This window comes from Sesamum indicum, linkage group LG2 (genome assembly GCF_026168435.1).
Source record: "Sesamum indicum cultivar Baizhima isolate 11 linkage group LG2, ASM2616843v1, whole genome shotgun sequence".
Taxonomy (NCBI): domain Eukaryota; kingdom Viridiplantae; phylum Streptophyta; class Magnoliopsida; order Lamiales; family Pedaliaceae; genus Sesamum; species Sesamum indicum.
The window spans coordinates 1,842,531-1,865,639 of record NC_142658.1 but is presented as its reverse complement, the minus strand read 5'-3'; the positions used below and the strand labels follow the sequence as shown (position 1 = coordinate 1,865,639).

Sequence of the window (23,109 nt, the reverse complement as noted above, 5' to 3'; positions counted from 1 at the left end):
ACAAAATGCTATATGTGGAATGGTTTTTCGATGCCAAGTTGTCGAAAATTCTTTTTGGTTCCTTTCCCTAGTAAAAAATGATCAAGTGGCCAAAAATTTGTCGGGATTTTTCGATCAAACATACGATCGGAAATTCAGTCCCAAGATTAATATAAAAATGGACATATTTTTACATTCTATTTTTCGATGAAACTTGCGACTACTTTTTTTTCCCCTACGAATTGTACAATTCCTCCATCTATTGAAGAAATCCGTCGAAAAGTTATAAAGTTGACGAATTGTACAATTCCTCCATCTATTGAAGAAATCCGTCGAAAAGTTATAAAGTTGATTACAAAACCGTTAGAATTTGGGACATATTTTGCTGTTACTTTTGACCGTCCCAAACTTCCATCTCAATAAAACGATCTTTATACAGTTCATAAACTATGTCGTAAATGCCTAATTCAAATCGATCAAATCATAGTCCCAACTCAATGCTGTAAATGACAAAGTTTATTACTTGCAGTAAAATGATCTCGTAGACCAACAATTACTATTAAAACTAAGGAAAAAAACACACACGCACGCACTAATCTTGAACATTAGTACATAAGACAGCCATGACATCAAATCACAACCCTCACAAAAATATCAAAATCTAAATCATTTTTCGAATTCCAAAACAGTGAAGTAATTATCTATTTTGAAGTTTGCCTTTAGATTAGTGAAACCAGCCGCGACGCCTAGTGCTCGGTACTCCGTTTCTGTCCTATGCTTTCCCTTAGTCCTGTACATTGTCATGATGTATATGTCTGCTTCAAGAATGGCTCGGCTTCTATGACTGTCGTCTGTGTGGTTGGGCAATAGCGGGTCACATATAATTAGTTTTCCGCCCGACGGAAGTGCATCGGAACAGTTCTTCAGGATATGCTTGCACTCCTCGTCGGTACATGTCACTAATAACCACTGCTACATGCAAATTATGAATAATGTACATTAGTAACATGCACGTTACAGCAAAATAACCCTTTGTGATATCGCAAATGAGCAAATTATCCCCTTATGAAAAAAATAAATAACGATTTATCTCCCTCTATTTTTTAAAATACAACAATTGTATAAGGAGGTAAATTGTTTTATTTTAAAAAGTATAAGGGGGTAAATTGCTATATTTTTTTCATAAGGGGTCAACGTGCTCATTTTCAATTATAGAGGGATAAATTGTTATTCACCCAAATAATTAATATTCTCTTGAGGTACTTGAATTTTATATAATTTTTTTAATTATATATATAATTTTATACTATCTGAGAAATTAGTCATTTATCTTGTGTAGAACTTAACGTCATCGCACAAACAAGGATTGAATTTTTTTTTTTCTTAAGTGAAATGATGATTTTTTTTTTTAAAATCCCCACGCTATAAATCATTAAAATTTAAAAATCACGGAAAATTAATTCTTTTCATTGCTATCAAATAAAATTGATGACGGAAACTCATCGTTTAATCTATGGACATAAGATTTAGCATAATTTTTTAGTTTTAATTAATATTTGAACATCGTTTGCATAAACAATGGCTAATAATTATTACGCAACCATAGTTAATTAGTATTCTTCAAAACGAAAAAATCATGCTTTTTTTGTAGCGATCATTATTTCTACCTTACATTAAATTAAAAAAATAAAAGAAAAATTCATGAATTTGTTTCTCACTATTCTTCGTAAATATGATTATGTATAGATGTATTTTATGATTATTTCTCTCTAAAAAAAATAATAGGTATGCATGTAAAACTTTTTTAAGCCAATTTGCAGTCAAATACCATAAAAAAGTTGCATAAAGTTGAGAGGGGGAAATACCTTCATAAAAATAGCATCACCGGGTGGAATATTGGACTTGAGCAGGTCGCCGCCAACATGCTCAATACCTGCATTTCATCATAGGAAACCTCAAATTATTACACTAGTTTTAGTAAGAGTTTCCCAACTGTTAGAACAGATAAACAATATCAATCTGAAAAGGATCTCTTACCAGGAATCTTGGGTGCTTTCTCGACAACCTCCGGCAAATCAAAATTGATACCTTTTTTAATACTTTTATATTTGTTCATGATCAACCTCAAACAATCCCCTGAGTTCCCTCCCACATCGACCAGTGTCTCCACTCCCTGGAATCCATCGTAGCGATCCAGAAACGTTTCCATGAACGGCACAGACACACCGGACATGGCTTTCTGCATCAGAAGGTTCATCTCAGGATTCTTGCCGTAGTAACTGTAAGGTAGCTCGCCATGAACTTTCACGAATGGCTCAGATGACGGATCCAGCACGGCCTCGTGCACCCGTGGCCATGCCAGCATTAGTGCATCTTGGTGGTGCTGGAGTATGTAGGGTGCGTACGATAGGCCGTTCTCATCAGCTGCTAGGGCCTTTCCCACCTCCGTCAATGAATATCTTTTGATGTAAGCAAAATCAACACCGTCAGTTGTGTATTGACAGATTTATAGCCAAAATCAAAATAAGCAGATGTGATTTCACACACACATATACACACACCTTCTTTCTCGGCCATCTTTCCCGATGTGTTCATCGAACACTCCATAGCTGGTAAGCAATCGGAGAATGCGTTGCAGGTTCTCAGCATCACCGGCAGGGCCGAGCGCGATGGCAGATAAGATCTCCGCCGCGGAGAGGGGGTTGTTGGATCCATCCTGCCAAATTGTGTCCAGCACCTTGAGCTTAATAACGGCATTGAGAGACATGGGGACACTGACAAGATTGGCCAGCTCCATTATAGCTAATATTGGGCTATTGGTTTGGATCCTCTCCATCTCAATTGACCAGACACACTCACTCTGTGTTTCTTACAAACTGTTTTCTCTTACAATGAATTCAGAAAAAGGAGATTGGTTGATTGATATATATAGTCACGAGCAGGCAAATTATGGAAATCGGTTAAGAAACTAATTTTATATGAGTTGTGTTATTAAACAGGGTAACTTACATAACCAATTAATATCAACCAACCGATGTAATTTAAAGACTCACAAAAAAAACAAGAAATATAAAACATGATAAATCATTAAGGTGCACGTGTTTATTTCGATGTTACAAGTTTTGAATTGTTATGAAAATATAGTTAATGATAATTATTTGTTATGTACTAATATAATAATTATCGAATGTCTTATAAAACTGCAACGATTAAGATTTTTATTACATGTTTTTAACGAATATACACTTTGATTGCATTGTTTGTGAGTTTGTTTATTTCGCAAATTTTTCTCTTGACTTTTTCTTGCTTTTTGTTTCGTTAATTCAGCTATTTTTGTGTAATTATTGAGAAATATATGTAATTTTAATTTTTGATTTTTCTATAAATAGTTTGAACAAAAATAGATTTTTTGATTGCGTAGGTTGTAGTAAATTATATACATTGTGCTACAAATTTTATTATATTTTTTTGGGTCTCTTAGTATATTGAGTGTTTGTTTCTCTCTTAATTTGATAACTTGGAAAATCAAATTTAAAGCACTGATATTCTCTTAATTTTAACAATATTAGGTAATTGTCATTAAAACACATAACAATATTATTTCTTCTACTTGACTTTTTGACTCAATTAGATTAATTTTTGTAGGTTGTTTAGGATCGAATTAAACTATTTTTTAAGCTTGAAAAATCAGTTAACTATTCTTTTTTTATCATTTATTCTCATCATTTTCAAATTCAAATTCTTGTAAGAAAATCTTGGGACTCACACATGCAAATTTTTTGCAATACTCTTCCTTAATTTTATAGACATATAATAAATTATGGTATTTAGAAAAAGTATAACTGATCATGCATCTGAGTTTAAGTAGAAATTATCTTATTAATATGTTGGAAATTATAATTACTCTTTTCTTTTAGTTCAACAATTTTGGAGGAAGTGAGCTACAAAAGACTTGCTCTTTACTATCACAATTTAAGTGGTGAATTTGATTTTGTTTTAAACACAATTTACAACAATAACATCATCACTTCGGATTGTACTTATGTAGTTTTCTTCTAACTAGATTTTCTTTAACACATAAAATAACTAAAACTAAATTTGAAAATGAAAACATAAATCAACTCAAAACAAAAAAGAATTTAAGAAAAACTTAAAAAAAAAAAAAAGTTTTGTAATGCTAATCTTTTGCCCCACACTAAAAAAAAGTACGGAATTTGCATTGAATTTAGGAAGGGTGTTTTTAATTTTTAGAACAAGCAGATATTAGTTGAATTAATTTGGACCGGGATTGGAATGGACAGCCTTCTGTCGTTATAGATAGTGTTCCTAATACGGTTGGACAAAGCGCTAGGAACGGTATTTGTACCACATGAAGTATGACGATTCCCTATTGCGTATTGCTATATAAAAATGTAATTTCTTTACTTAGAACACATTTTTACTTTTTGGAACAGTAGTTTTGCAATAGTTCTTAATAGTTTTGGAACAGTTTTTGAAATACTTTTTATGTATAGTTGGAACGGTGGTTGTTTATGCAGGTGATATATTTTGGAACGGTTTTCTGAACTAAAGTTTGCTCATTCTTTGGAATATCCTTAGGAATGGGTTATCATGTACTTGGAATATGGTGTTGGAATTGTTTTTAGGATTACTGTCTGGAATGGATTATATGTACTCGACTGTAACGGTTTATTGTCTGCAATGAATTATTGAATATGTACTCGACTGTAACGGTTTATTGTCTGCAACGAATTTTTTCTGATTTCTTTGTTCTTTCACATGGTGCACAGTGATTTTGTTCAGTGAATTATTGTACGATTTTCAATTTTTTCTGAAGTTTTTGTTGATTCACACGTTGCACGGTGGAATATGTTTAAATATACAGCAATCTGTAACTTTATACACTCTATATAAACCATATATAGAGTGTGATAGAAATACTGCATTCAAGCTTTCATAGTTGATACTGGCTATAGTGTGTGTATGTGAGTGTAGTGTTTGAGCTAACTTTGACGTTTAAGAGTTTTCATCTACAGAAAAAATCTTCAAGTCATGCACCATCTGTTGCATTCTATTTTTCGTTGCCGCTCCCGTAGTCTTCTACAATATAACTGTTATTGCCATTTTCACTTAAAAAAGGTACTTATCAGTTATTCTCATACTTTTATGTTGTTGGAGTATTATTTTGATTAATCTTACCTATCTATTTTTGTTCATTGTTTTATAGCATTTAAGAGTTAAAAATCTACAACTGAAATTTTTAATAGAAATGAGATGATACATGTGTGTTATGGTCGCAATTACAAATATGATGTAATATAAGTAAAGTTTTACTTATTGGTTGTGAAAGTACCAAACTAATGGATCTAGATGCAGCTTAGTTTTGGTATACGTAATAGATACCGCCATCGCCTCTGATATAGAAACTACATTAGAAATGGGGGAAATTCGGAGCAGGATTGAAGCAATTTGTTAAAGCCTATACTTAAATCATGGTAATCTAATGATATTTAGTAGCTTTGATTTGTATTTTGAGAAACAAGGTATGCTTTCATAATGTTTAAATTTTTTCTAGTATAATTCTACATGTATTAGTTAAGGATTTCACTGGCTATTTGAATATGAAAATCAAACTCTTTCTTTCATTCGTCATGCAAATGAAGCAAACTCTTTACTATGTGGACATTAATATACAAGGGATGTTTGGTGATTAGAAAGTCCATGTCCTACGTAATCCTTAATGGTTGTCCGCTTTCTTCCAATGCGATCCTCAAATTTCCCACAAACGGCGGCATATGATCTTGGTCGAAATCAGCAACCTCTAACTGCGATCAGCCACGTACTCCTACCAAGATAGAGTTGGATCCTGAGGACAAGAAAACACGTGAGTCTCGTCGGGTGCGTCCCCGACAACGACCCTCCGACGCTCAAGTTAGGATGGATCGAGATAAAAATGTGCGAGCTAAAATAGTTGATCGAAAATAATAGACCAAAGTTACCTCAATAAATGAAGTGTCGGGGTATTTATAGTTCCAGAGGTGTGTGGTGATTGGGCCACACGTCACCATCTGGATGATAGAATCTTCAATCGGACGGCTCTTGCTAGTCCGGGTCTTCCTTCTTAGGGGGCGGGTCCTACCTGACACGCTTGAGCAGGGCGCCAGTCTTGTGCTAGGCATTTACATAAATACCCTTCATTAAGTGTATTTCTGGTAAATTAGGGTTTTCCCCACCAACATTATACTTATTAAGCTACTATGTTGTCCTAGCAGGGGTAATGAAGGAGATTGAGAAGAAGCTCATGAGGTCTCCATGGGCTAGAACAAGAGGAGGATCAACGAAGATGGCTGAGAAGCAGGTACACTAGTTTTAGCTGGTGGACTGGGGATTAAATCTATATCTAAAATAAATAAAGCTCTAATCTGCAAGCACCTATGGCAAATCATTGGGGGCAGTAGAGCACATCAGTTTGGGTGGAGTGGATCAAACGTTACGAATTAAAGAGGGACTTTGTATGGACAATCTCTTCAACTACTGGTTCTTGGAGTTGGAAGAGAACCATAAATTTGAAGACTTGTATTTTTCCAGTTATTCACTATCAAATTGGTACATAACAAGCTACTTGGTTTTGGTGAGATGCTTGCCATCCACTTGGGATATTGCTGCAGTGTCTTCCTAATGGACCATTGCATGCTAGTTTGAATGCAAACTCAAAAGTTTCTGTACTACTTTTGCAGGTAGAGTGAGGGTAGGCTAGAAGAAAGAGTATAAATTATATAGAATTTGCCAAACATCAAGGCCACTATAAAGAGAGATTGGCTACAAGAATCGACAAACATTGGCTACAAAACTTGGGAGCATAATGTATATTGTCAGAGGAATCCCATTCTCATCTTTATTTGAGTGCACATATGCAACTTGAGTGATTTGACACATTCAAAGAATGATCATGTAGACAATGACAACAACTCATCTTGTGGGCAGTTAAAAAATGGAGAGGAAGATATCTAGTTAATGCAACAAATCAAGTAGTCTTGGCTGGACTGGTGTACCATGTTTGGCAGGAAAAGTATACTAGGAGATTTGGCCATGTTTCAAGGAAAACAATTGTTGTTGCTAGACTTATAATTGAGCAAATTAAACAGAAACTACTTTCTACATTATAATCCATCATCAGTAGAGGTAGTTGTTGTCTTTAGAATATGGAGAATAGTCCAATAATATAAACTGAATTGTATACTTGTATAATATTCATTCTTTAAATTTATGAAATTTACCATTCACCACCAATGAATATTTATTTTGAAATTTAAAATAATATTCATATCTTGCTTTTATATTATACTATTATCAAGGACTTTGGACCAACATAGTCCAATTAATTAATAAAATAAAAATAGTAAATTCGTAAAAATATATATATATATATATAGGAAGATTAACGGTCAGAGATTAGGAGAACAGTCTTGAGATGGATCATGATCAACATGGTGGCATATCCGGCGGTGGTGGAAGCACTCGTTGGGTCGGGCCTCTGCCACTTCTCACTATGAATACTGTTTCCATGCCCCATGTCATGTGACGCTCAAAATGGCAGTGCATAAACCAAACCCCTGCAGTTCCAACACCAATCCAAATTATTATCATTATTATTATTATTCAAAAATATAATTTCATGCGTATTTTATACTAACTACATTCCCCTCAGCTATAACCAAAATGATTAATCATATAATATATTTAATTACTATGTTACGTGATAGTTTCAATTCAAAGGATTATACGAATCTTTCACAAAGATTATGACTGATAGGTGTAGTAACTTGTACATAGTAGAGGGGCATAAACAAAAGAGAAAAAATTTATAATTTTAGTCCTATAAATATATATGTGTGTGTGTGAGTGAGTGTGGCAATTTTGATTTTATTGAAATAAATTTTGGCAATTTGGTCTACAATTAAAATAAATTGATAATTTAAGGACAATTCTAATCAGAAATTCATAAATTGGCCAAAAACTTCAAATTAGCATGTCACATGTACTTTCTAGCTAATTTATGAAATTTTTATCAGAATTGTCCTTAAATTGCCAATTATCTTTAATTGCAGGACCAAAAAATTGCCAAATTGATTTTAACAGGAACAGGCCCAAAACTGTCACCTCTAGATTTACTCGACTTAAATTAAAATTATTGCAATAATATGATGATTATTTTATGTGTATATATATATAGTTACGCAAAAGGAGTTTACCAGGGTTGTCTGCCTTGAACCTGATGGCAGCCCAGCCATTTTTAGGCACGATGATGGTGTTACGAAGTTGAGGGTCGTCGAGATTATAGTTCAAAGGGTCCTTTTGCGCATCAAAGTTTCCAAATCCCCACCCAACAACATAGAAACTGAATCCATGAAGATGCATTGGATGATCAATCCCTGCAACCAAATTAGTTCCCTGGAAAACCATCTCAATGTTAGAGTTGAATCTCAGCACTCTCGCCTGTGTCCCTTTCCTCGGAATCTGCAGCTCCACAGGCAGCCCATCGGCAGTGTAGTTGAAAACCGTAGGCGGAAAGCTCGGAAAACGTTGGCCGAACACGCCGGATATCTGGTAGAAATACGCCTCAAGAACGTCGATGTGCGGGGTCACGAAGCTGATGTTGTTCAAGCTGGCCGCCAGCCGCCTTCCGTCAGGCCCTTCGCAGGTTTCGTTGGCGGGACACGGTAACGTGTTGACTGATATGGTTGTGAAAATTCTTTCGGTGATGACCTTAGGGACTAAGACGGAATGCCATTGGGAGTTCAAGCTTCTGATGCTGTAGCTGCAGTTCAGTGCGGCAGAAGTGTCGTTGAAGTCGGGGAGTTTCGGCATATCAGGAGACGGAGAGGGCCAGTAGGGGTCTGCATAATGCACCATAGCTGTTGTGGTTGTGTGGTCGAAATCGACCCCTGCGCCGCTCAAGTACGCCCTGGCGGCCATGTAGTAGCGGTCGGGTTGTTGGTCGGCGTTCAGGAGGCAATCCATCGTCTGGCCGGGGGCGATGGCGATGTAGGGCGTTGTGAATGGCTTGGTATAGCATGCATCGGCCCCCACCACGGTGAGGCTGTGCTTTGCTACTCCGAAGAAGAGGATTTCGTTCAGGGCTGCGTTGATTATGCGTAGGAGATATGTTTGTCCATGCTTCACTTCCAGCTTCAACATACCTGTGATGGAGAAATACATATTAATTAATTAGCCGGAAAATCAATAATGCGAAGTTGTCCTTCCGATCGAATTTTCTGTCGCAAATACTATTCTATTTTTTACACTATTCAACATACACATGACACGACACGTATATAAAAATGATATCATATATTTTATTTAAAAAATAATTAACATTGGGTGTGTATATTGAGTCATAGCTAAGAATGATATCAAACATTAATCATTAATGATATATTAAGAGGTTGAAAATTCATAAAATAATCATTAAAAGATTTATTATATCATCTTTTAATAATCAATTGAAAATGTATATAGTATACCATCTTTCAATCATTAAAAGATTTATTATGACATTAATAATCAATCAAAATATTTTTCATAAATCAACTTAGGAAATAAATCAAATCGTAAAACTTCATTTTTTTTTTTTTCAAAAGCAATCATCTATACAAAAACATCAATTCACTACGAGAAGTATGATTTTTCATCACTATTAATTATCGTGATAAAAAAATAAATTAATTGAGGCTATGCAATAATTATTTGTCGTTTCTGCAAATGAGATTAAAATATTAGTCATAACTAAGAATCACAACAAACGTGTCGATCATAGCTAAAATTGCGGCATATATTAATTAACTATGTATGATTAAAATTTAAATTTTTACATTGATGAAGTGAAATTAAAAGCTCATAATCCAAGCACGTTTCGCACGTATAAGATCACAACTAGAAGTCTTATTTCTTCAATTTGCCCAAAGTCCCAATCTGAATATTCGAGAGCCTATTTATTAATGTGGGGGTGTAAAAATCATTTTTACCTTTCTATTAACTATTTACATGTGCATTACATTTTCTTGCCAAGGTTAGTATAGTAAATATGTGTTGTCTATTTTTCAACCTTCTTTTATGTTACTGCATTTTTGCCTTGGTTGTATTTTTCCTCCACATATTGATTTTGTTTGACAATCATAGGTAATATAATTTAGCACTGATTTTTAAGTATGACTATTATACCCTTATAACAAATATGGGCGTAAACACGGGGATTACTTTTAAAAAACATGACTCACCGTCATTTTAACATCACTACATTAATTTTTTTTATTGTGTTGATAATACTTTAACTTGATCTTTTTTTTCTTGATATGTGATTTGTTAGTGTATATATATTTAATTATTATTTATACTATATTTTAAAATATAAAAAAATATTTATTATATATAAAAAAAATAAAAACAACGTGGCGTGACGCCTAATCATCTGAAAAATCAATCCAAATTTTAGAGGGAAAAAACTCGGAGAACATACTTTGCTTTGAGCATGGATAAAGGTCCCCGGGCTGGCCATTGATGGTATAGGCATCAGAGTCCCTTGGTTGGCCTCCCGATTCAAGAAAGTCTTGCCTTATTTTCACAATATCTTCTTTCCACCACTCCCCTACCATACAAAAACCACACACACATACACATATATATATAGATAGATAGATAGAGGATGTAATAAACAAGGGGAAGTTCCATTTCTCAATCTCATATATTTACGGTAAGTATACTTTTCGTCCTATTAATTACGAAGTTTTTATTAATGATCGATCCTATAAACTACAAAAATTCTCGCTTTGAATCCTTTCACTAAGTTTTGTTAGTATTTTGATGAAAAAAATACTAATAGAATCTGACGAAATGACTCAAAGTGATTTTTGTAACTTACGGGACCATCAATAAAAATTTTATACGTAATGGGACGGAAAGTATACCATTCCTAAGATATGGTATGAAAAAAATATTATATATATGGGTGAATTACAAATTACCACTTTGTATTATTTAAAATGTTCACATAAGCCCTTGTGAAAAATAAAATATTATTTTACTCATATGTTTTTTAAAAAGGAACGTACTGCTTCCATAATGAGGGGAGTAATTTGCTATTTTTTTTAAAAAAAAAATATAGAGAATAAAGTAATATTTTATTTTTTAAAAAACTTTATGTAAAGATTTTTGAACAACTTAAGAAGGTAATTTGTAATTTATCCGTTTAATAATAAACGGAAAATGATGATATGGATCACCTAGAATGATTGGAACGTCGGCGTGCGGGTTGGTGAAAGGATAGGGAGCTCCGGGTTTGGGGTAGATGATGATGGCTCCATGCACGGTTGTTCGGAACCAGCCACTGTGTGCGTGCCACCACAGCGTCCCTTCCTCTTTCGAAAATATGACCTTCTGGCTAAAGCTGCTGCCGGGTTGGATGGGACATTGGGTGATGTACTCAGGGCCGTCTGTCCATGGATTCCTCGGCTGCCTCACTCCATGCCTGTTTCAAGAACAGTTACCTAAATCCGCACCCTCAAATGTTTGAAATTTTACATCTAAGTTTATGTCATGTGATTTCCCACAAAATTCCGTTTACTTTGATGTATTAGTCTGAATAAGAAAAATAGTATAAATTAGTTTCGTATTTACTTTGAAATATTGGAACCGTATACTAATCACTGTTCTACTTACATAACTCACCACAACCAACCTGGCAAACATGTGATTTTTCGATTTTGCCCCTAATATTTTTGTCTTTTAATACATTTCAAATGGTTCGATAGTAATTTCTCCACTCAACACGTAAACACACGACTTAGTTTTATTATGATGCAATAATACATCTAAAAAAACAATTGTAATTAATTTAAGGTTCTTTGTTATTTATTTAATTTAAAAATAATTTTATCATTCATTTAATCGAATATTCAAAATATACGAAGCCAAAAAAACATTCTTTACCAAGTCGGATAACCGGCACAATCTGACTTGTTTATTTCATACGGGTCCGAAATTCAACAGCTTAAATTCAGACCAATTTGGTGGGATTACAAATCCAGCCTAGCCCACCACTCTGTGATTAATCTTTTCTTGACCGTTATGTCCAATTTGATGTACTTGGATTTGGGTGCATTTCTGTTTTGCTAGGGGTAGTTTTGTAACAATACCATTTTATCTCAACAATGAACTAACTTATCAAAACTAATCATTACTTTTGTCGTCCTAAATAAATAAAACGTATCTCAAAATTTTAGGGTTTAATGTAATTTATTTTATTTGATATTGTAAATAAGTAAATTATTTTTTTTGTGAAAAAAAATAGTAATTTATCTCACTGTATTTTTCGTCTTCGTCTTCTAACTTTTAAAAATAGCATATCAGTGCTATATCTTTTTATTTTTCACAATTTCAGTCAATTTTGAAGCTGGAATTCACCCTTCACCGCCCTAAAGGTGAATTCCGGCAAGAAAATGATTGAAATTGCCAATATTAAAAAGATGTAGGATTAAAATACTATACTAGAAAGTTAAAAGACGAAAACGTCAAATAACTTAAGTTACAGGATTAAAAATACATTTAATCCCTGAAACCTACAGGATAATTGTATATCTAATTATAATAAAAAATTAAATAATGTTGGGCTGATGAAATGGTATAATCACTACAAAAAAAAAATGAGTTTTCTCGATACGTTATAAATGACTATAGCATAGAAATCGTGGTAAATCAATACTATTAATCACGATTAAACAAGTCAAAGTAAAACTTAAAATTTTACCACGATTAATCAATATTCGCCATGGTTTCTAGTCATAGCCAAAACATTTGTCATAGTGGTTGGCCATGGCTAATGTTTTGACCACACTTGCACAAACAACAGCTAATGACCATGGCGAAGCCGTGGCTGAATTTTATTTCCAACGATTTTTTTTCTTTTTATTATAATAATTAACCGTAGCTGAAAAATCGTAAACAAAGCAGGAGATTATTACATGAAAATTAATGAGGGTTAAGGATAAATGAAGTATAGTTAATGCGATACCAGTGAATGGTAATATTGTATTTTCCTCTGTTGAAAACGTCGACGACAATGGTCTCCCCTCTGTGAACTTTGAGAGTTGGCCCTGGAAATTTCCCATTCACTGTCAAGATTCTCTTTTCCTCACACAATCTCTTGTAAGAAGCTTCCTTCACCTGCATTTAAGACAATCCAATTTTAGTTAACACAAAATTACAAGAAAACCAAAAGAGTTGATAGTATTTATTAAGGGTGTTCGTTTGGTAAAATCGAAATGAAAATTCAATATACCAAAATATTATACCAAATTGAATTAGTCGTTTCGGTTTTGATTATTGTTGAATTCTTTCCGTATTTGGTAAAAAACGAATTTTTCATTCAAAATTTAAAAAAAAACAATAGTAAAAAATCATAATGACACTTTTTATTTACTTTTCTCAAATTTTAATATGTAAAAGAACTATAATAGTCTAATAATAATTAGTGTATATATATATATAAATAAATAAAAAATAATATTTCGATGTGCAGCTCTTAAGCCGCCGTTAGAAATAGAAATCGAACTGAATGTCGAAACAAAAAATTTGTTTGGTCTTTTATTCGATTTACGGAACTATAAACACTCTTGATGTCGCTAGCGAATTGATTGGTGTCCCGTTACGCGAGGGGATCTTGGAGCTTACAAGCTATTCAAGCTCCTCGTTTGCAACTAACATGAAACGCATTGTTAACTCATTTGCATGTTGTAGTACACTACAAAGATCAAAATTCTCTGACATAAACAACAACAACAACAAGAGAGAGAGAGAAAGAGGAGAGAGAGAGAGAGAGAGAGAGATGAGAACTGACGACAAATCGAAAACGTCGAAGTTCAGCTTGCAAGCAGAAGGAGTTGGCAAGAATTAGAATAAGTGAAATTATGTGAATGTATCTGATGAGAAACAATGTCATGATGAAGCTCATAAAACTGTGCTGCATTCTGATGAATTATTACACACCTCCTGGAATTTATAGACAGTAAAAACGTAATCCCCAAGGGAAAAACACACACACACATACAAAAAGAAGAAGGAATAATCCAATATTGTCCAACTCTTTTTCACCAGATATTGACATTTTGACAGTACGTTTTAATGCACCAACACTGTTTATTTTGCTACTTTTTGTTATGAGAGTAGGTGCTTTAACTTCAAGATTTTTTAAGTTAAGTTCCATGAATTTTACTTTTAGATTTATAAATAATGCAATTTACCTCCCTGTGATATTACAAATGATCAAATTATTCGTATTTTTTATTTTACATCCCTGTTTGATGAGGTAAATTGCTTCATTTTGAAAAACACATGGGAGTAAAATGTTGCATTTTTCAAAACACAAGAAGATAAATCGGTATATTTTTCATAAGAAATAATTTGCTCATTTGCAATACTATAAGATGTTGCTTCCATTTTTTCCCATAAATAATCGATAACTAAAAGTTATTATCTTTTGGTGAATTTTGGTTTAATTTTCTTGTAATGTTGCGGTAGGCTTTGATGTTTTTTTTTTTCAATACCACTAAAATATAATTTCAACTTTCTAAAAAACCATATGCTGACATTAATTAATAATTAAAAGATATAATTATTATGTTTAATGAAAGATATATAGTACTCTACGTAATTATTCTTAAATAGGTATATATATATATATATCTTTCCAAGAATTTCATACGAGTTTAAGTGAATTTAGCTTTTAGATTAACCTTTAGGGTAATTAAATGCATTTTTGATTTCGTAAGTTATATTATCTGGTATTTTCATCCTTTAACTTTTTAGAATAATATTTTGGTCCTACATTTTTTCAATATTCTGAATTTTAGTCCTTTTTTCACCAGAGTTCATCTCCACCGATGAAAAGGGTGAATTTCAACAAAAACGAACTGGAAATCGTTAAACTTAAAAAATGATGCAGGACCAAAATGGTATGCTAGAAAGTTAAAGGATAAAAATGTAAGCATAAATGAGTTAATAAGAACAGTAGCCTTAATTTCAAAAGATCACGTGAAATGTACATGCATTTTGCCGGTGAGGTGGGGTGAACTTCGACTTAAAAAAGGATTGAAATCGCAAAAATTTAAAAAAAATAAAAAAGATGCAGAATCGAAATGCTACTCTCGAAAGTTAAAGGACGAGAACGCCAAATGACTCAAGTTATGAGACCAAAAAAGCATTTAACCCTAACCTTTAACTATAATTAATTCTTTCAAACTATTCAACCAAGAAAAGTTTATTAATTGTATTATCTATCCTAGAATTGTATCCAACTATGTACATATCATCCTTGTAAATTATCTCAAAGAAAACTAAACAATATTTTAGAAATACGGTTCATCTAAAAGTTTAAATTATTATAGAGAAGAATTATTTTTTAACACGTTTCTCTCATGTGCAAATTCTATATGAGAAGTCTCTCCTTTATAAATGTACGGCAATGAAATTTGAACTCAATATCTCTTATTTGGCTTAATTTTAATATTATGTTAAATGACTGTCTCATCTAAAAATTTAAATTATTAGAAAATGGCATCATTTAATATTAATTTTTTTTTAAAAGAGAGAATCAAAGCTGATTAACCAACTCCCCCAAAATTCAAGCCACGATATTCTATATATCTGATTATAATTACATATTTCATTGTTATTTCTTTGGAAATATCTATATATATATATATATATTAAATATATAATGGAGGGGAAGCAATTTCAAATAAAAAATAAAGATAACACGTCTTCGATATTCTTGAAAACTCGAATTGAAAGTAAAAATATTTTATTTTTCGATTACTCTGTTAATAGAATTAACAACTATTTAAACGAAAGACTCATAGTCTAGGTAAACCAGAGTCAAAACTTGCTAAAATTTAGATTGTTTCATAAGCCCATGAAATTTGGTCAAAAAATAGGTTACCATGCTTTCTAGCAATAAATCAAAAAATATTATGTCCAAACGATGACAATAGAAAATATAAAAAATAACTAAAGTCAGTTGAAAAATAAAAAAATTTAAAAAATATCTGAATAGTGATCGAAATGATAGAATTTCATCACTACGAACGATAACCCCTCAGGACCATTGGATTCTCCTCTCGAAAAGGATCGATATAATAGGTAAATTATCACGTAACTCCACCGAATTACGAAGAGATTTACAAAACACAAGGAGCTGAGTTTTACAAAACACAATCGGTCCTCTTATGGAGAGATTCCCAAGGGTGCCGATCACCCTTGGTCTTCATGAATCCATCAGACTTCGCTTTGTCATCCAAGAAGGTCAGTGGCAGTGGCCTCTCATTACTAACATACAGTACTTGGAGATTACTCACACGCTTCCACCGATTCATAGTGATAATGATCGAATTATTTGGAGATTTGTAGGTAGAATCCCTACGATCCAAGCTCTAAAGCGATTATTTGATCCAATAGGCCTGAAAGTAGGTTGGACTTCACTAGTTTCAGGCGCTTTGAAGATACCTCGCCACATATTTATCTTATGACTTGCTATATTGGAGAAACTACCTACGACGGACAAACCATAGTTATCTCACTTAGGTAGATGTGTATTATGTGATGAGGATGAGGTGGAGACACACACACACACCTATTCTTCCGATGTCGATACAGTCGCCGATGCCTTCACGCTATTAGACGAGTTGCACGCTTTGTGTGGCCTAATCGAGATTGGACGATGGATGTTGAGTGGGCTGCGAGGAGGTGGAGGGGTAAATATATCGTCAATGTGGCCTATCGCGCATTACTGGGTGCCTGTATCTACCATATATAGAGAGAGAGAGAGAAATCTTAGACGTTTCGAGCACACTGAGCGGAACCCGAATATTGTAGCTAGTTTAATTGCGCAGGATGTTAGACAACATATACTTAGTATTACCTTAGCTCTCTCTGTTAGTACACATGCACTTTATAGATTGTGGCATATCCTTTGGCCTGTCGAGGGAAACACTACCTGATTCATGATTGTTGTACTATATCTTTTCCTATTTATGAAAATTACATTTACCAAAAAAAATATAAAAAACCGTAATTTGTAATAATTTTAACTCTATCTATATTTTGATTTACATAAGTAAATGATTCATATTTGATTTTTGTTCCATAATTTAGAATTTTTTAATTTTTAGTTTCATCCATTACGAAATTATCATTTTTGATTTTGTAATTTTAAAAAAGTAGTATTTTTAATCTATAGACATCTTCCGTTAAATGCTTAACAAAAAAAGATAAATTGCATTAAATTCTATAAAAAAATAAAAAAAAAATAAAAAATAAAAAAAAACAGTTGGCCGCACTTGTCCAATCCCCAATCATAAAGAAAGAAATCCCATTAAGTTTTCAGAAAGCAAAAGAAAAATGTAATAATAATAATAATAATAATAATAATATCTTCCCAATTATCTCAATTGTTTCTTAACTATTAGCAATATAATTTTAAATTAAGATAAAATCAAGGATAAAAATAAAAGTGCCTACAAGAAATTTAAAAAAAAAAACATCATATAAATGAAATTCTTGTTTGACACTTAATCAACATATTTTTGGAGAAAAGTTTCACATTATGAAAAAACACTTTTTTTCAAATAACTTAGATATTATATTTCAACTATTTCTTATAAATCAACAAGATACTTTCGAAGCAAGATAAACCCAAAACCTACACATATAGGTGAAAAGAGTTTTAGGGGAAATAATATTTTTAATCCCATAAGTTAGGTCCGTTTTACTTTAGGTTCCATTCATTATGGGATTAGCACTTTTAGTCTTGTAACTTATAAAAATTAGCACTTTCGCTCCTCATTTACTTTTTTGTTACAAGTTAACAGTGTAGCGCACATACCTTGCATGTGATCGTTAAGTACTTTTGGTTGAAGAGAAAATTGGCCTTTTTCCAGCTTGGTACCATTTTTAGGGAAAAAATGTAACTACATTTGAATGGAAAGAATAAATTTTAAAGAAAAATAGGGCAAAAAATATAGCAGTATCTCTCTTCTCTCACAAGAATTGAATCCTGTCATTCCTATATTTTTGTAAGTTGAAGCCAAGTAGAAGCAACACAAAGAATCATGTCTTTCACAAGTGAATCAAGTACGCCAAATGAAGCACTCGTATGCTAATATTGAAAAAAGGATCATTCTTTTTCTCTAACAAAAAATACTTAACGATAATGTGTTAGACACGTGATTTGCATTGTTAAATTGTAGATGGAAAAATGGATGAGGATAAAAAATACTAATTTTTGTAAGTTATAGAACTAGAAATGCTAATTTCATAATGAATAGGATCAAAGTAATATAAACTTAACTTATAGAACTAAAAATACTATTTTCTAAAAGTTTTATATCACGTACAAAAAACAGCATCGAGTTAGATAGTGAAAAGTAGAGAGTGAGTATTTGGAATTGCATTTTGGAGGAGGTGTCGGACATATATTGAACTTTTCTTTTACAAACATAAAAACGGACATGTTTTTTGCTCAAAGTGACAGAAAACATCCCACATGAACACAAATCCATACAAAATTTAGAGGGTTTTTTAAGTTTAAAGAAGTTACTCTATGATAATAGGTTCAGTTCATTAATCAAATCATGCTAACATTTTTAGGGTTTGTTGGCTTTGGCTTCCCGTAGACCTACTAAAAAGAGAGAAAAATTCAATCATTCACTCACAAGGAAATTATTCTAGCTTATGATCATACTACTAGGGCTCATTTGCTTACTAGTTTAGGATTATGCATCACTCATATATAAAAGGGTTTAATACAATTTATTTTCTGCTGATATTATATATGAGCAAATTATCCTTTTATATAAAAAAAAAAATAGCAGTTTACTATTCTGTATTTTTTCTTTTTTTATGGGACTTTTACCTCCTTAGACAAAAAGATAAATTGTTTCATTTTAAAAAATACGAGAAGATAGACTGTGGCATTTTGAAAAAATAAAAAGATAAACTGCTATTTTTTTTTATAGGGAGATAATTTATTTATTTGTAATATCGTAAAGAGTTGCTTGCATTTTTTCCGACCCCATATAAAATAAGGATAAGAGGGTGCTCGCCTAAGTTTATAAGCTTTTGAAAACATCTTATAAATGTTTGAAAGTTTATAATCTTTCGAAAATCGTTTGGCAATGTTTTTTCAAAAACTTATAAGATTCTAAAATAAAATATATTTTGGATCTTAATTATTATAGCACTTCAAATAAAAGTAACTTCATCCACTTTTTTCAAAACATCTTATAAGCTCTTTAATTTAAATATCCAATAAACAAAAACACACTCAAAATTTAATTGGATTTGATGCAATTTACTCCTCTGGGATATTGCAAATGACCCAATTACTCCCCTATGAAAAAACAATAGCAATTTACCCCCTGTATTTTTTAAAATGAAGCAATTTACCCCTATCTAGGAGGATAAATTGCCTAATTTAAAAAAAAAACACAAGGGTGCAAATTGTTGCATTTTAAAAAATACAGGAAAATAAATTGCTAATTTCTTTTTTCGTAGGGGGATAATTTGCACATTTGCAATATCACAGGGGGTTAAATTGAATATTTTCCTAATTTGATTAGTATTTACTTTTATCCTTCGTATAGTTAACGTTTTACCTCCAAACCAAAATTATCTATTTATACAATTTTAAGTTCTAATAGTTTGATGATTTTTTCAATCATTATTATAGCCTAAAAATAGTTTATTATGCCAAATACTCTAACATCTTATAAGTTCCAGCATCTTATTTATCCAAACAGTTTGAGAATTTATTTTTAAGAGTTTATTCGGTATTCTAAATAAATTTAATCAAACGTACCCTCTAAATCAAATATGAAATGGAATGAAAATCACACCCCATATTTAGCTAGTGTCAGACTATACATTCTCTAAATCATATCCCCTAGTTGCATAAAATTTGCATTTCCTTGAGAATCGATATAAAAATTAAATGTTCGAAATGTCCATCGATCCTTTAGTAACTTAATTCCAAAAGGAATTAGGACCAATTATTGAAAATAAGTGTATGTCGTTTGTCCTTTAATTCCATAAGGATCTACCAAAAATCTTGTACGTATCAATCCCAATTTGGATGCCATATTTCTTCATCTATCAATTCCACACACTCCCATGTATTTTTTTCCAACATAATGATTGGTGTAGCTAAATTATAAGCACAAACTCATCATTCACATCCATATTTGGCGTGGGCAAATTATAACATAATCACTGCAAACAAATGCTTGGATAGCTATTGATAGGGATTTTATTGAAAGACGAAGGTCGCACAGATGGTCGCGGATCAGTGTGGATCGAGGATATTACAGAGATCGCCAGGGATGGTTATTGTCCACTGTAGGTCATGGACATTTCTTTCAGGTCAGGATAACTCGAATCCAACCCGTATAGGGACCCATACAGAGGGCATGCTGAGGAGACGCTTAGTCATTGCTTGAGCACCCTTTGAGACGACATACGTCGAAGGATGGGACCCACAAAGGAACCCTATAAATGACCCACGCTGTGGCAATGAGAGGTACTTTTGAAACACTGCATTTTACTCGCATACTTAGATCGCTGAATTTTCCTTTGACCCCAAACTTACTTAAGCATCAGAGTATCGTCGTCGGGATGAACCCGACTAGCTTAATTTTCTTGTTTTATCTTCAGATATCAGATTCGGATTGCTGACGTGGAGAGGTCGTGACCGTTGATCGTGATCAAACGTGATTAACCCGGATCAACTATAAAAAAAAAATTGATGTTAAAATCAGTCTTGAGCTAATTAGAAAGTAAAATTCTTATTGTTAATCTAGATTGTCTAATATATTTATATATATATTAAACAATTTCTTGCTAAGTTCGTTAGCAGATAAACTTTCGTTGCTAAATTCATTAGCAAGTAAATATCTTGTATTAAACAATATAAATTAATAACGAGAATTTTACTTGCTAATTAGCTCGATGCTGATTTTTTTCTTTGCTATTGAGTAATTTTCTTGTAGTGAATGTACATCAAATGGATTGGTGTGCAGTAGAAGACCCACGTTATGAACCTTATATACGGCTTGTATAGTGACGATCTAAGGATGCTGCTAGGTCGTCACTATATATATGTCACTGATTATATTTCATGAGAACTTTACGTAATTTTTTGTCATTAATAATTATGTAGTAACAAGATAAGAATTATTATCACTTAATATATATTTTTAATAATAATTTAAATTATAATTTGATATTTTACTATTAGTGTCATATTTTGTTGTAGTGAGGGTTGAGGGCTAGATGTGACTAAGATCACCAATGTCTGACCTTTTCTAGAATGAATTACTTTTTTTCTTCATTGTGACATTGGTTGCGGTGGCGGTGGATGAGAAGGGAACGAAAATACTATTTTGTGAAATAGAAAGAGAAACGTTCAATAATGCAATAGAAAATGTCAACAATGGAAGATAATATAAATATGGGTAGATTAGAAGATTTTTTTTAGATTTGATATAATTATAAATATTTTTTTATTATTTAAAAAATTTATAAATATTTTTAATGTTTGGTTAAATTATATCATTTTTGGATGGAGATTTGGAATATCAACTTTACCCTTAGTGTATTTTTTTTTAAAAAAAAATTACAGAAAAAAAGGATGAATGGAAAAATTTTAAAAATTATCCACTTAATTTATAAAAAAAAATTCAAAAAATTTTAAAAAGTAAATAAAATTATTATTCAAAATCCACAAAAGCATTTGAGTAAAAATTTAATAAAACTTACAGAATAAATTAATTATTTAAATAATAATTATAATTATAATATATTTCAAAAATTCATTATAATTTACCCTAAAAATATTTGCAACCCAAACATATGGGCTACAATTACTCAATGATGGCCCAAAAGAAATAAAAAAGAAAAGGTTGGTATTGATGTCGAATTTCAGATACAACATAAAATTCCATGATACTTTTAACTTATGTGTCCAATAGTTGAAAAGGGAATACACTTTGATGAAATACTATGTCTCTACTCATAAAAATGTTATGTGAGGTTATGTCATACACTTTGGCCCATGATCATATCCTAGGAAAACACATTTATAGCTTCTAGAATCAAACTTCCTTTTATTTGGTTGATTATTAGATGCATAGCATAGACATCCAAAAGTCCTTAAGTGAGCACATAAAGTTTTCCAACTAATCTACCCATAGCCATAGTCTTCATTGTCCGAAGCCCCTGCAAAATACACTGATCATTAATAACCTTAAGAGCGTTATCAGTACACAATCTACTTACTGAAAGGAGGTTGTGTTTAAAAACTGGAATGTACTTGATACAAGATTATATCAGCAGTCAATTGAACTATGCCTTTACATGTAACTTGTGTTCTTGTCCCATCTAGTAACTTACCAAATATAGGTGTTTTTAAATGTTTTAAATGTCTTAGTAGATGGAAATCACTGCACATAATTATCCACGGTTTAGGAGTAAGAGTGTTACCTGCATAATCCTCTATGCTAGCCATATTTGTGGAGTGTCCTTACACGTCCCTTTCTTCTTGCATTGCCTTCTTAATCTCACTCCTAATAAGTTTGGCAATTTCAGGTTTTGCAGCAGAAAAAGGGGTCTGGGCAGGTTTCTTCAGTATCAACATTAAAGGCTTTGTCTGCGTTGCATTTTTCACCCTTTCTTTGTTCAATTAGGCTTTTATACCAATCTGGAAAGCCTACCAAAGATTGTCTAGTATGACCATTCCTTTTGCAGAAATCACAAAATTGTGATTTCTTGTCTGTCCCAGTCTTCTTCCTCATTATCATTTCTTTAGCCTGATTTCTTGAATTCACAGACTTTACATTCATGGCCCCATCTTGTGTTGTTCCTATGTGTCTCTCATGCTGTTTCTCTATTTGTAGCAGCATAGAATAAGCCTTGCTATTGTAGGCAATGGCTCCGTCAATAAGATCTGGCTTTGTATGTGGTCATATCCATCCTCTAACCCCATTAAGAACTGGATGAGCTGGCTTGATGAATTAATATCTGACATAG

At 32.4% G+C, this 23,109-nt stretch overlaps 2 protein-coding genes across 2 annotated transcripts; both read right to left on the bottom strand.

Annotated features, from left to right (window-relative positions):
- Positions 1-471: 471 nt before the first annotated feature.
- On the bottom strand, positions 472-2,850 carry LOC105176984 (nicotinate N-methyltransferase 1). The gene is made up of 4 exons (XM_011099993.3): positions 2,541-2,850; positions 2,017-2,438; positions 1,845-1,912; positions 472-948 (listed from the first exon to the last, which is right to left on the bottom strand). The coding sequence occupies exons 1-4, from the start codon at positions 2,813-2,815 to the stop codon at positions 646-648; spliced, it is 1,068 nt and encodes a 355-aa protein (XP_011098295.1). The 5' UTR covers positions 2,816-2,850; the 3' UTR covers positions 472-645.
- A 4,361-nt stretch (positions 2,851-7,211) lies between these two features.
- Positions 7,212-14,019, bottom strand: LOC105176975 (laccase-15-like). Its single transcript, XM_011099982.2, has 6 exons — positions 13,871-14,019; positions 13,046-13,197; positions 11,259-11,503; positions 10,496-10,624; positions 8,232-9,179; positions 7,212-7,592 (listed from the first exon to the last, which is right to left on the bottom strand). The coding sequence occupies exons 1-6, from the start codon at positions 13,997-13,999 to the stop codon at positions 7,462-7,464; spliced, it is 1,734 nt and encodes a 577-aa protein (XP_011098284.2). The 5' UTR covers positions 14,000-14,019; the 3' UTR covers positions 7,212-7,461.
- Between the last annotated feature and the right edge of the window lie 9,090 nt (positions 14,020-23,109).

Bases quoted from the DNA above. Each gene is read 5' to 3' on its own strand.
- LOC105176984 (XM_011099993.3), bottom strand. From the start codon at position 2,815: ATGGAGAGGATCCAAACCAATAGCCCAATATTAGCTATAATGGAGCTG. The intron at 1,913-2,016 runs GTAAGAGATCCT...GATGAAATGCAG, and splicing joins GAAAGCACCCAAGATTCCTG to GTATTGAGCATGTTGGCGGC. The intron at 949-1,844 runs GTATTTCCCCCT...TGCATGTAGCAG, and splicing joins GTGATGCTATTTTTATGAAG to TGGTTATTAGTGACATGTAC.
- LOC105176975 (XM_011099982.2), bottom strand. From the start codon at position 13,999: ATGCAGCACAGTTTTATGAGCTTCATCATGACATTGTTTCTCATCAGA. The intron at 11,504-13,045 runs GTATCGCATTAA...TTCTTGAAACAG, and splicing joins TACAATATTACCATTCACTG to GCATGGAGTGAGGCAGCCGA. The intron at 10,625-11,258 runs GTGATCCATATC...TTTGTATGGTAG, and splicing joins CGACGTTCCAATCATTCTAG to GGGAGTGGTGGAAAGAAGAT.